The 15,243-nt window shown below is 32.8% G+C and overlaps 1 protein-coding gene across 1 annotated transcript; it reads right to left on the bottom strand.

Moving 5' to 3' along the window:
• Nucleotides 1-8,858: 8,858 nt before the first annotated feature.
• On the bottom strand, nucleotides 8,859-13,206 carry LOC134253934 (uncharacterized). The gene is made up of 2 exons (XM_062736508.1): nucleotides 13,088-13,206; nucleotides 8,859-12,124 (listed from the first exon to the last, which is right to left on the bottom strand). Exon 2 carries the CDS (start codon nucleotides 12,105-12,107, stop codon nucleotides 8,991-8,993), a length of 3,117 nt encoding a protein of 1,038 aa, XP_062592492.1. The 5' UTR covers nucleotides 12,108-12,124; nucleotides 13,088-13,206; the 3' UTR covers nucleotides 8,859-8,990.
• Nucleotides 13,207-15,243: the final 2,037 nt, after the last annotated feature.

The raw sequence follows: 15,243 nt of genomic DNA, 5'->3' as shown, positions 1-15,243 counted from the left end.
AAAACAAAAATATCAACAGCCACTTTTAAAGTATTCATTTGGCAAGTTCTATGCTCGATACAATGACATTGACAGCAAACACAATTCACAATCTTAAAAATCGAATGTTGACTGATGTTTTTCAGACTAATTGTCAGAACATTTTTTACACCATAAATTCATTTATTTATTCATTCATTTATTTTTTTATTTTTGGTTTTCCCGATTATAACAAAAAGCATATGGCGGGTGTAACCGGTCAACAGAGGATGCTTACTATTCTGTGGCAACTGATCCTACCTCTGATGATTTTAAACGACTGGTTTTTCTCTGCTACCAGTGTGTATTCATCCGACAAACATCTGAGCTTGGTTAATGTTTGTCTTTTTTATATATCATCTAAATGCAGATGAGTTAACTGCATCAAAATATCATGAAATAAGTATAGAGAGTGCCTGAACTGCATGTAGTAGCCGATTGTTTTTTTTTTCTTTTTTGCCAAGTAGTTATCACCATGATTTCAATCATTACAAAATACTATCACTCTAAAAGGGACGATGTTTGTCTTTATATTATTTAATTCTTGGTCAACTATAATGCTTCTTAGTATGATTCTGAAGAAATATTAAATTCAAGATTTTCTTTATAAAATAAATTATGTACTAACCGGTTTTTTTTTCTCAAGGGAATAGAGCAATCAAACAAATTAAGTGATAATGTCACAATAGAATAACACTGTAAAGAACTACATTTTTGTGTGTTATCGGTTTCGACTGATTATTAATTTTTTTGTTTTCACATTTAAAACCCAATGTCCGGAGACATCAGTAGAATGGTGGTACCAACCAATATCTATCACTGACGACAATAATTTACTATAACTAGCTTTAGATTGTAAACCTGTCCTTAATTCGTGAAAATATGATTGTTTTAAGGTCAATATCCTTCTTTTGTCTTTTTTTATAAAGCAAAATGCCCAAAGTCTTTCCTTTTTATTAATTTCACAAATTTAGAATTCGTAACTGAAGCAAAATGGTATTATGACATAAAAAATATACAGGACGAGTTATAAAACTATCTCAATTACAAAAGGTAAAGCTTATAATTTTCTATTAAAATAGGGAAAATGATTATGTAATCTATGGTGTTGAAGATTTGATTTGTTAAATACCTCTAAAGCTGGCATAACAGAGAGGTGTAACTATCTCTGTCAATAATTATAAGATCCTAGGACTTATTGAAAGGTCAAGGTCAGTCTGAAACACGACGTCATTGGTATTGAGGCTATAAAAAACTATTGAACATTAAGAAAAATATCTTGCTTTTTTGCCCCATATTTCTTTTAGGTTTTATCCAGTTACTGAAAATCAGTTAATATCTGTGGTTTTGCTGTCGTTCAGGTAAGCCTATAATTTAGTGTTTTTAAGGCATATATAGACAGCATCATCATTTTTATATACTTTAAAGAAATGATAGAAAGGCCTTAGGTATCGACAGAACTTTTAAGCGGATTTTCAGTAAAAAATAAAACAGTGAAAAAATAGTAATGAGTAGACAATATTAATTGTCCTTTTATCTTAATTTTATATACCTTATTATATATACGACTTATTATAATTTATCTTAATATTCTCAAACTTTGACAATATATCAAATGGTCCTCATCATTATATATCGTTTGTCCAATTTACTTATGCAGCAATATACCTTCATCACCTGCATACGGATTTTATATCTTTCAGTTGATTCGATAGGCAAGAGCATGCTCTTTACATGAACAATTTCTTAAACGAGGTACGTTATTGACACACAAGTTGATAAAACAATATCAGCAAGTCATCATTTTGTAAGTTCTACATGTATGATCGGTACAATGACCTTGTTAGCAAATACAATTCATCATTTAGTCAAATGCTGAGTGGCGGTTTTTCTTGTTAATGGCGAGGCCATTAATTACACACTGAATTGTCGACGGATTTTTGCAGTCGTATTATAATACTATAGTCTTTTTTTTTTCTTTTGAAAAAAAAATTTAGCCTCCTATGTGACTCTCCCCTCGTCACTGCGGCAAGGATTTGTACACTTTATGACGTTCTTTTACTATTCCTTGGGTGAATAAAGCTCATGGTTTCTTGTAAGAATTTAAGATGGAAGTAAGTGACTTTGTTTAATAAAAGATGACATTTTGGGGCTTAAGTGGCCGTTTTGAAAGCCATTGTGGTTATTGATGAATATTTACATCCACTGAATATTTTCTCCCTTATTTCTTAAGAAAACCCATTGCGTTAATCACTGCATGAACTACAGTAGGCATGTCGCCAGTACAGATTTCTTGATCAGTGGCTGTTCCATCAATGAAACGTATAAAGACGTTCGCATCATTAATACAATAATTAATCTTTTTAATCCTACTTTAAATGATTTTTTTAAACAGATATAAATATAAACAATAAAATGTCTTTCTTTGTATGTTATTACTGGAATTAACGGTTGCAGCTATTGCAGAAAAAAATTTACATAACCCGCTTACGCGGGTTATGTATTTTTTCTGCAACAGCTGCTTCCATTAATTCCAGAAATAACAAACAAAGAAAGCATTTTATTGTTTAAATATTAAGCATTCACCATTTTTATACTGACAAATAAATGGATGAAATATAGAGATAACGAGCAGTATTCAAGCTCTAAAGTCTTTTTTAAAACCATACAAATCGGGAGTAGAGAAAACACTGACCTCTTAAGCAAAAGCTGTGGAATCGAATACCATAGAGGAAGAGCATCTTCTGTATACCGGTCACACCCACGGCCTTATGCTTCTCGTCATGATCGGAAAATAATGGAAAAATCCGAAGACAATTCAATGTGTATATAATGGCCTCACGATTATTAGTATGAAAAACGTCAGTTAGCATTTGCGAAGTACTTGATGACAAGGTCATTGTATGGACCATTGAACTTGCAAAATGATGACTTTAAAAAGACTGATGAAATTCTTGTTTCATCAACTGTTTGTCAATAACTTACCAGTATTGAACAAAGGTAGAACACGTCCTTGCAAATCATATCAAGTAAGTATAAGAGAAATAAATCCCATATGAAGATGATAAAGGTATATTGCTACATAAGAAAGAGAAGTTGGGGATTGAAAAGTTGGTCATCACCTTTATGATAAAACTTTGTTGTAATGTTACCATTAAGGTCTTTATTAAGAACCCTCTCTACACTGCATACTAAAGAGTTCTGACTCTATGGTATTTTTTAGCAGTTAGAGTGATCTGCCCTTAGATCTAAATTCTAAAAAATAGAAATATTTCACAATTTGTAATCAATTCAAGTATTCTTAACATTTTAAAAGGCCAAGATAAATTAATTGAACATGTTATTTACATGTACTTTCTCCGTGGAAGTAAACAACAGTGATTTCTCTTCACTTAAACTGTGTTGTGTTTGATTATTTTTCCTGGGGTAAATGCCACGTACTATACAGTGAAAATTAATTAAAGAAGCTTAATATTTAAAACACCTTTATAGAATATATTTCTCTCAATCTCCAAAAAACATTTTGCACTAGTGTAGAGAGGGTCCTTAAAATATCCGAATATGAAACACTTTTATCAAACTCTGTCGTGTCGTTTTTAGGGCTGACTGGGATATATCGAAGGGGCATATGAATGAAAGTAATTATTGTAAATTGATAATACGTCGTCGTTATATCTTAATATTTAAATTTCCAATAATTTCCCCATATGATTCTTTACAAAAAATGCACTTCATTGTCTCATGAACTACATTACGTATGTACCACGAATAAGCATGAATATCTCCATTTTTACGTCACAAAACCGCTCTTGGGGTTAAAAAATATTGTGCTTTAAAAATGAGGGTTGAATGTCGTAAATTTATGGCAAGTCATCCGAGAAATAATGTAAATATAAGAAATGAATTAAATTTTTGAAGATTCATGAGGTATATGAACTACAACGCTTCACGCCGGCATATTTATCATGAAGCGCTAACGTGCTTCATGAAATATGCCGGCGTGAAACGTCGTAGTTCATAACCTCATGAATCTTCAAAAAATTAATTCATTTCTTAAATGTCGCGTTTAAGGCAAAACAAGATGCTCTAGTCTTTCTTCAATGTACAAATGTATAAAAATGTATAACATGCACACCATTTTATATTCTTATCTACGATATCAGCAGCAGGGTATAGTCTTCGCATTCGTTACACCTGACTGCTTGTCACGGGTATCGGCCTGAAATTGTCACGCGATCCATGCGACCCATCGTGCTGGTTAAATTACCTTTGTTTAGATCTCTCCAGTTACGTGAAATTATTTTTGTATTGCACTGAGTTGAAGGATTTTAAGTTTCTTTGGTTTGTTACTTCCCTGCATTAGAAGAAATATACAGTTAATTTTTATCGCTATCGAGTGCTGTATAGCATACGTCCGCCTACACCCGTTTTATTACACTGATGACTAAGTCAGTCGCTTTATATGAACCTCAGATATAGAAGAATTCGATGAATATGGCGGACGCATTTTTAACGATATTTTTCACTCAATTTCTCATTTAATTTTCATTGAAAATTGACAATAAAGCTGATAAAATATTCAAACTTTCCTTATTTGACAATCTACTAGTTGGAGTTCAATCCTTTCTGAATACATCTACTTTCGGCATTTTCGTTCGAATCATTCGATTGTCACTACTGTAAACAATGTCATGTGCCCCAGAAATCTTGCGATTTTAGAGCTTTATAAAAAGAACTAAAGAACAACATAACTCAGGTACTTATTACGTATTACTTCGCCACTTCTGTATTACTGATCTTTAAGACGTCTAACTATATTTGCTTGTTTACAATGAATAAAAAGATCTTTCTAATAAAATTCATTAATAATGTAAAATTTGATTTGCAAGGTGTTTATATTTTGGAATTTTATACAGATACTGCGGCTCCTTTTGAATTTGTCAAATTCTTTTCCCAGTATGCTTATATATTTTGTTATGATATTATGGTGATTCTAAGAAGGATGAATATATCATATTTTAAATGTGTTTGGTTGTTGATTTTAACCAAAACACTAAAAAGAAAATTGTCCGTTTTTATCAGTATTACGATAGATGACCTACGACAACCGTGGTAGGCTAATTGCACACAAAAAGCTACCTCAGTATATACAAAATCAAGAAATTCAAAAGAATCCTACATGTAAGGTACCAAATATGTACACATCTGATTTAGTTTAGATATTACAGTTTTTCTTTCACTGTTTTCCCCACTCGCACAACAGGATTGACTTTTGCATTGGAAATTTTCAGCTATAGATAAATAAGAAAACTTTTTTTGTAAAAATTTGCCTCTACTTGTTTCATTTTGTGTCATTTTGTCGACTGTAAATACTTTTGTGATTCTTTCATAAAGAACAGAATCTATTAAAAGTATTGCCATGTCTTTGGTGAAATTGTTTGATTATTTTTATGGAACTGCCATCACTGCCTTATAGCATACAACTATGCATTTATTACGTCAATTTATCATAACGTGATGTGAATGTATCTTTACATTATGTCAATTTTTTATAGATGTTGATTTTTAACCTCATGCCAATGCTATTACATAAAGTAAATACATCCTTTCATTATGCCAGCACTTCATAACTTGAAGTAAAAAATTAATTATGTGAAGTATTTGTGTTTACATTGAAAAACTTTATTAATACGTGAAATGAAGTTTCTTTTCATCATTTCATTTCTTTATATATGTGACCTCAAAATTGCATACGTCAAGAAATTGTGTTTTATAATTAAACTTATGGCATTACATGAAGTCAAAAATCCATTTTTTTGAAGTGTATATTTTTATTATATCAAAGCATTATTACGTGATTGGACTTATCATTTAATTTGTGAGGTGAACAATCTTACCTTCATGTCAGTGCATTTTGTAAAAGTGTATAACAAATGTGAACATATCTTTAATTATATCAACACTTTATTACATTATGTCAAAACTCCATACTGATGTTGGATATATTATAACGTTATGTCAACTCTTTCTTATGTGATCTATAGCTTTATATTGTGTTAAATCTTTATCATGGATTACAAAAGTGCATTACCTGATGTAAAAATACATTTACATTATTGTCACTAGTTGTAATCAATATATAATGAATGTTTTACAGATTGTTAAATCTTGCATGATTATTATAACAGCCCCCCTTCTTTTCCCAGACATAACTTTACTAGAGAAAAAGTAATGTTCATTGAAAGTACAGCCCTACCCCCATTTTTTGTTGAAGTATAGTCCACTGAGGGCACATGTGGTATACAGTATCTGAAAATAAAAATTAGGACTTTTATCAAAGTTTGCCTCACCCCTGAAATATGTATCGATCTGGACAATTTTTTTTAGCTTGTCAAGTTTTTTCGGGCAAATTAATTTTTTTTTTCTGTGTTCTTTTAAAAAAATGATGCTTTGTCACTGGAATTAGAAATTTTTTCAACCATGCTACGTCACTGGAGTTAAAAATTTTCTTTAAATCATTCCAGGGCCAAATTCTATTTACAAAAATCTACCAGTTCTTCATCTAAATCAATTGAATATGCCTTAAATTTTTGTAAGATGCATGAGGCATATTTTGGAATTTTAACAAGAAGGGGGACGGTATTGGTTGGCATAGGCGTCGCCTTTTGAATTAGTGCATTGAACATCGCTGCGTAGGTTAAGCCCACCCCACTTTCCACAGACACGTTGTAGTTTAGGTTAAAAATAATGTGGAAAGTGGTATCAAAAAAATTGCTAGTGCTTATATATTTTGTTTTTTTGCTTGTCAGGTTTTTTATGAAGGTATATAAAAAAAATTCTTATACTTCCCCCCCCCCCCTCCCAACACTTTCAATTTGCTTCATTTTAAATGTTTGTTTGGAGGAAAGCAGAGAAGCTCTCAGGCTTTATTTAATAGTTTTATAGAAAAAGTTTTCAACTTAATTCAGCTAAATTTAATGTGAAATTAATGCAATGTGCTACAAAGTATAAACAATAAATTTATTAATTTTATGTATATTTTGGTCACTTACATTCAGATGGTCATGTCTGCCTTCCTACCCAACCCACCATACGTGTGTTATACTATGTGCTTACACTTTTAAAAACAAGAAATCTAAAAATCTTATGACATGTTCTTGTAAGATCAGAAGTTTAAGACTTTTATCAAAACAAAAACAAAACTGGAAAAAGAAAAAAATTTCTAATCCTATTTGTTTTCAGATTAAAGTAAACGCCATTGAATTTCGATGACTTTAATGCACAGTGTACCTTTAAGGCTTTGCACGTTTCAAGGTATTACAATTTTTCTTTAAAGTTTTTATTAAAGATGCCATTCCAAATTCGCACAATTTCTTCTAGGACAGTTTTCTTCCCGAATTTTAGTTCTTTTCGGAACGCGGAAAATACGTTATGTTCATATAAATGAGGATACACGTGTTTTGCATAACGTAATAGTGAATCGACATAATGTAGAAGAGTGCCTCAGTATCTCGATTGAGCTTTTCACATAATATCATAAAGAATTGACGTAATGTAATGAACGGTTGACACAATGTAATTATTGTTTAATGACATGTCTTTCAGTAAACATAAAGCAAAAGACAAAATATAATTGTAGTATGTGTAAATCTCATAAAGTGTTGACTTAATGTAAAGGAACAGTTGACACGATGCAAGGGTAGTGTGGGTTAATGTCATAAATAGTTAACATAATTAATGGATGGTTGACACAATGTGTGTGTGGGTTAATTCCATAAATAGTTGACATAATGTAATGGAAGGTACATAATGCAATAGTCATTGTAATTAATGTCATAAATAGTTCACATAATGTAATGACGGTTCCATAATGCAATAATCTGTGGGTTAATGTCATAAATATTGACATAATGTAATGGAAAAATATTGCAATAATGTGGGTTAATGTCATAAAGAGTTGATTAATGTAAAGGAAGGTTGACACGTTTTTAAAAAATGTCAAAAGAGCTGACATAATATAATGAAAGGTTGACATAATGCAATAGTAGTGTGGGTTAATGTCATAAAGAGCTGACATAATATAATGGAAGGTTGACATAAATGCAATAGTAGTGTGGGTTAATATCATAAAGAGTTGAATAATGTAATGGAAGGTTGACACAATGCAATAGTAGTGTGTGTGTCATAACATGTTGACATAATGTAGTGGAAGGTTGACAATGCAATGTTGTGTTCTTAAAGGCAGTGACAAAGCTTTTGAAAAATTTGCATGTACATGTGTGTTTAATTCCATGTATTTCTTAACTGTAGGAAACCTATCATTTAATTTAAAATAAATTTAATATCGAGAATTTCAAAAATGCTGAGTAAAATATATGCCTTGCAGGATTTTTGAAAATATTAACACAAATTTTCTGTCAGTATCGTATTCTTTTTATCCCTTTGAAAAATGATACCACGAGAAGAATTGTAATTATAGTACATTCAGATTATTTGAACTTTTGTGTATGATAGTTATCAAACTCACATGCGTCAAAAGGGTCTTATGTTTATAAATACATTCTGTGATGTGTCTTCATTTCATTGTTCTATTTAAGTTCTTTACATATTTCCGAACGATCCATTTGCAACATGCATTAACAAAATGTACAATGTTTAGTCTCTCCCTGTTTCTTAAAAGCAATTATGCAAAACTAGTATCAACTTGCTTTGATTACTAGTATTTTGAACATAAAACATGAAGGCGTCTTTATTTAGGGGAGTAATTGTTAAAAAAAGAACGAAATATAAACAAGAAAGTGAATTTTAATGTGTATTCAATATATACAAAATGCCCTTGAGTCATGTATACTGATGAGTAATAGTCATAAATTAATTCAACTTTTAAATTCAGTGCAAATACAAACAATCTAACCAGCCACGTATCATTTCTTTTATATTAATACACGTATTATTTGACAGATCATAGAATTTTAAATCACAGAATTCGGGCTTACAGAATTACAACAAGGTGTGTAAGTGAGAGAATGGTATCCAAAAGCTTTTGGGCCCACAAATTTAAGTGCTTCTTCTGTCCTCAACTTCTCATGAGCTGGCAAAACCAGTACAGTTACACGAAGTCCATAGCGAACCGCCTCTGTTGGTATGGGCTCCCCGGTGTCTGTGTCAACAATGGTGATTAGGTCAGGGACAGTAGCTACCACTACTTCCTTTCCAGTTGACGTTGAGATGGCGACCAGATTTTCGTTCTGAAATTCCACTTTCAGGATAATGTCGCTGTTAACTGATGTTATGGTGACATGTCCAACATTAAATCCGCCGGTTGTCTCTCTCTTTACGCCAACTATTTTACCACAAATTAATACATTTCCTCCGGTCACTCCCAGAACTGCGTCTGTTGTAGATTGCTTCTTATTTCTGGCATTAATTACTGCCCTTCCGATTTTCCAAGCAAGACTAGTTGTAAACAGGACAGTTTTCTCCAATACATCATCTTTTTGCAAGCTTGATATTACAACTCCTGCCATGCAACCCATTTCAACAACTACTTTTCGGAAATGATTTTCCAAATCTTTAGCAGTATTAGCTTTTAAAACTACAGCTCTTCTCCCTTTTGCATCTGCCAATGTTGACGGATATGGTAGCATTCCATATATCAGGGGAGTAAACATTTGGAGCTCTGGAAAAGCCCTCCCCATACCATCACAATCTAAAACCGGCAGATTCATTTCCGCAGCAACAGTAAACGGTTCCACAGAATTCATGCCTCCTATTTCTGCACTCATCACACCAATAATCTTCTTATGGCCCATATACTTTGAGAGAGTTTCATTCTTTTCGTTGGACTTAAAATCATCAATGTAGGTTATGTGTTCTTCTTTTATAACATCAATGCCCCCTGGGAGTTCTCCATTACAATATCCATGAGAATACAAATCTGCCATACATTTTAATGCATACTGGCTTTCTCTGCCAAAAAGCTTTTCCTCTGAAATAAGTGGTGCTCCCATACATGCTACAATTACAACCAGATCATTCTTATCATCAGCTTTTTCCATGATCTTCACTGGATTGACTATTTTGATTTGTTTTCCTTCCCTGAGGGAATTCAGAGCCCTTAGTTTTCCTATGTATGGCGAGCCACCACCGCCAGATCCCAGAATTCCTGCTCCAATAGTTATGCATTCCACATCAAACTCAGTCAAAATCCATTCCCCAGCTGTGTTAACAAATGGAGTCTCTGCATCTCTGATTTTGTTTTCATCCTTTCTTGTACTAGAATGCGGTTCTTTATTGCCTTGAGGATATTCCTCCTTGCTAGTTGACATGATACTTTGCTCAAGTTTCCTTTGAACAAGACTTGCTGGACGACTCTTCAAATCTATATTACCAATAGTTTTCACAAAAAATTTAGAAGCATTTCCGGGAAGATAAGATAACGGAATATCTCCTTCCTGTAACACAAATATGGATTTTTCCTCAGCTCCATTTTCTATAGCTTTAGCAATTGCAAGCTTACGAGCTTCTTCTAATAGGTTTTTGTGCGCTTCTTCATAAAGCCTTTTCTTTATATCCATTTCCACACGTTCCATTTCTTCACTCGTCGTGCTGTTCTTTAATGCTTCTAGCATCAACCTTTCTTTTTCCACTTTGTTTACGTGATCATCTAAACTCTTGACATATTCCACATTTCCAGCTACTTGGGAAAGAGCTGCACCGACAGCGTTTGCAACCTCAGAATTTTCGGGAACTATGATTTCACTAACACCTGTCATCTTCTGTTTTTTATCTACGAGTATGTGACCACCCCCAACAAGAATCACTGGAAAATCATCGGGTGTGACTTTTGTTTCATCGATACAATCTTCTAATTTTCTCTTTATCACTTCGACCGATTTTTCAATGAATTTCTTTTGTAGATGTTTGACATTTCCGGGTGTTCCTACCATTGAAATGTTTGCTGCAACCGAAATGTCTGTTGCAGTTATCCTCTTGTCACCAATGTCATCCTGATTTGCAAAAACTAAACTTTCTTCTAATATTCTATACCCAGCACTCTCTGGTCCCACTACAACGTCTTCGCCTTCTTGTCGCACGTAAGATCCACCTCCAAGACCTATGCTTCTAACATCAGGCATGTGAAAGTTAGTTCTTATTCCTCCAATTCTAATCTCAGATGATGAAAGTTTTGGAAAACCTTTTGTTATGAGTCCTACGTCTGTAGTGGTTCCCCCAATGTCAACCACTATTGCATCTTCAAGCCCTGACAGAAAAGCCGCGCCTCTCATGCTGTTTGTGGGTCCACAGGAAAACGTGATGATAGGAAAGTCCATCGCCGTTGACTTTTCTATAATGGTACCATCATTTTCGGTAAGAAAAAAAGGACATGATATCCCTATTTCTGATATTGCGATGTTAAACCTCTCTACAGTTTCTTTGCACAGAGGTTTTAAAGATTCGTTGAGTATTGCTGCATTTTCTCTCTGCAAAAGCCCAATTTGTCCAATGTGATGTGACAATGTAACACTTATTTTGGGATCATAGTCTTTTATTAACGTATAAATCATGTTTTCCTGATCGATACAAACAGGTGAAAATATCCCAGCTACAACAATATTCCTGACACCAATTGAAACCATTCTCTTCAAAAAGTCAATTATTTCGTTTTTATGTACTGGTGTTATTTCTCTACCATCGAATTCGTATCCTCCATTTGCTAAACAGACTCCTCCATGGATAATTTTTCTCAAATCTTCAGGGATGTCGGAAAAGGGTGGAATGTTGCGAGATGCCGGTCCGCAAAGACGAATGACACCCACTCTAACGAGGCCTTTTCTTTGTACGACTGCATTCACAAAGTGAGTGGTTCCTATGTTAATTTGTGTAATGGCTATCGGCGATATCTCCAAACCTTTATTGATGACAGAAATCACGACATTCTTTACACCGGAAGTCACGTCATGAGTGGTTTGTGTTTTAAATGACGTCAACACTCTAAAGGGATTGGCATCAATGTCCAGGATGACTGCATCCGTGTTAGTTCCACCAACATCAACTCCAACAACAACACGTTTTGTATCCATCGCCATCAGAAAAAGGAGAGTGGCTGAAAAAATGAGAAATATTTTAGAACTCTCTTTTTTCTCCCACAGTTAAATATAACTTTAATTTAAAACGTCTTTAATCCGTAAGGGTTGACATCTTACTGAAAGACCCATATCTTTGTAGGAGAAATATTTCGATGACCTCAGTTTTACACCTGTAAATGTAGGTGTTTTATTCAAAACGGATATGGGGTAATTGATTCGTTTTAAAAGAATACATTCCGCTACATTTACATGTATTACTCTCAAGATCTGTGGGCGTTTGTTTATGTGTGTGTTTATTTCATAGATATTAGATCCACTTCATTTTTTTCCAGATCACGGGGCCGGGTTTTACATTGGCGCCCTAGTTTCAAATGACCTTTATCATTTTTGTTTACGCTGTTTAATCAACAAGTTTGAATATGCTAGCTACTATTTCATGTTTTAATGAATTCAACTATATAAGTCATATGTTCTATAAAAAAAAAATCAATTTTCTTCCATCTTTATATTAAACCTGTAGTAACATATTCTGGGCATTAAAAGCTTTTTTTTTAATTCCGTAGTCGTGTTAAGTTGTCCGCCATAGCTAGGTAAAACCTGTCTAGTACATAAATAGAAAATCTTTGTTGGATGCTCAAATGTATCTTTATCTTATTTAAAAATATTTGCGGCGAATAACTATAAGAGATAAATTAACCAATGCAAACATTATAGACAATGGGGATTAGGTTCAGGATTTTTAAAATTCCAATGCAACAAGACTCAGTTGAAATTTGCACAAAATAGTTTCCATACTTCCTACTGTAATGTTTTATCTGTGCTACGTCTCGAATTTTAAGTAGTTAACTTACACATTCCTGAAACTGATATAAAATTTTAATAAAAATAGAAAAATTTAATGAGACTTAATGAGTCAAACATCGCACCTCACGCAAAAATTTCTTTGCGAAATATGTCACTTTCCAGCGACGCTAACTTACCTCAGGCTCTGTGGTGAAATTATGTCCAATTCTCCATTTGTTACTTTCAGGATTGCATCCAATGTTGTTGTGATCTTAAATGCTACCTTAACTTGCTGTTTACCTACAGTTCTTGGTCTTTGGATCTAAACCTGAAACTTAGTTTTACTTTGTACAGAAAGTACAACTTAGTACCTGGTGGTAGTGTTTATCTTAATTTTCCTATGGTGAGCTGTTTGTGTTATAAATGAATACTCTACCGGAACGAAATCTTAGCAATTATTTGACACATCCTAATTTGCGCTTGCTTAGCTGTAAATAGAATGATCTATTGTTAAAAGATAACTGTCCTACGGACCCGGTCTTGTCCCAAGACACAATTAGGTTATTCTAACTAGCTTCTACGCTAAATGTATTTGTACTGCATAATTTGTATATGTACCGATAACAGCAATTCCTTTTTAAAACATATAAAAGGGGCAACTTGTATTATATTTTTTTAGATATTCAATGGTATAAAAAAAGAATCGTAATCTTAAAAAAATTCTTTAAAAAAGAGATTGTATTTTTAACTTTTTAAAATCTATATTCTCATCTTTAAAATGCTATCCTGTTAACTTTCTCTTCAATGCTGCTGAACAAATCATCATTTAGTTTTAATTTAAAAGCTGTTTAATTAACCGAGTTTACAATGGATATAAGGGTTGATACCTTTTACTGAAATTTGGTTTTATTTATTTACAGTTTATGAACAACACTGGAAACTGTATATAATTGAAAATTATGAAACTTTGATAGTTACCGACCTTGTGAACCTTGAGCTTGACCTTGACCTACTTTTCAAAATTCTATCGATAAACAGAACTTATATATTTTGACAGTTATTACGCTATTTAGCATGTTTACTGCTGATTTGCTATAAAACATTTGAAAAAAAAACATGCAATCTACTTGACTCACGTTTGATTTACTTTTGCAAAAGTATTTGGAAAAGCAGTTGATTTTACAAGCATCTTTTGAATTTTGAGAGACATGGATTCGATACCTGGTAAGTAGCATTTATATGACATGTTTATGAGATCGTGACCTGGTAATTAGAAACTCTATGTTATACAGTTCCACACAAACTAGATTTAAATACTATAGTATTATGAAATTACATCGACATCAGTATGTATAACCATCTTTGTACACTGAACGTCAGGTCAAGGAAAAAGCTCTTGACGTAAAGATTCGAGAAATGTTCCGTTTGTAAAAGAAGATGGGGGATAAGGTGGATGAAGTGCCTTTAGTGCGACAGATATATAAGAAGTGAAAATTTTAATCTCAATTAAATCCAAATTTTATTTGATATTTCATCTAATATTAAAGTATTCTTTATGTAAAATCTCTACAATTTACAAAAATCTTACAAAACCCGAAAATATTTGCCTATGAAAAAGCTTACACACACTAAAAAGAACAAAAACGATCATTTTCTCGTACTTTAACAAAATTTTTCAATATGAGTGGGTCTTCGCTCCATATTTTTGAAAGATGATCCTAAAAGTTTGCAATGAAATACACATTTTTTGGTTTACAAAAACATGGAGCGAAGACCCACTATACCTTAAAAGTACACTTTTATGACACATTCGCTTCTTTCTGAGAAATACTTGATAATATAAAATATTCTGCCCGCCTTGTTCCCCCATCTTCTTTATAAATGCAGCAAAGACGGGATGAAAATCGTTCGGAATACTGCAGTTTTAAAATAAAACACGAATTAAATATAAATTATCATTCATATTAGTTTTAATGCTTGAAGAGTCTTTTTTGCTATTTGATTTTCAGAATTTATAGGATAAATGCTATCCTACTCGGTCTTTACTATCCATTGATGTTTTTGATTCTTTGCTTGCAAATGCCTAAAATGAAAATTTATGCTTGTCAAAAATAAATAGAATTAATAGTTGCACTCTTAGAATTATTTCAATCTTTAACGATAAGTGGGTTCCTTGGAATATAAAAAGTGATAGTGGTCTATCTTACCATTTTTCAAATTAAGTTTGTTATCGAGCAATGTTAGTCAAAAACGTGTTATCCGTATATCAATACCGTTATCTGTTAACGCGAACCAAGGTATAATCGTTTTAGTCCCGGCAGAATGTTTTCAGAGGTACATGTATAAGCTAAAC

Source organism: Saccostrea cucullata, unplaced genomic scaffold, assembly GCF_032062105.1.
Source record: "Saccostrea cucullata isolate Sc308-1 unplaced genomic scaffold, CSIRO_AGI_Scuc_v1 ctg194, whole genome shotgun sequence".
NCBI classification, from domain to species: domain Eukaryota; kingdom Metazoa; phylum Mollusca; class Bivalvia; order Ostreida; family Ostreidae; genus Saccostrea; species Saccostrea cuccullata.
Note: the sequence above shows the minus strand (reverse complement) of the source record. Positions and strands in the feature narration are given on the sequence as shown.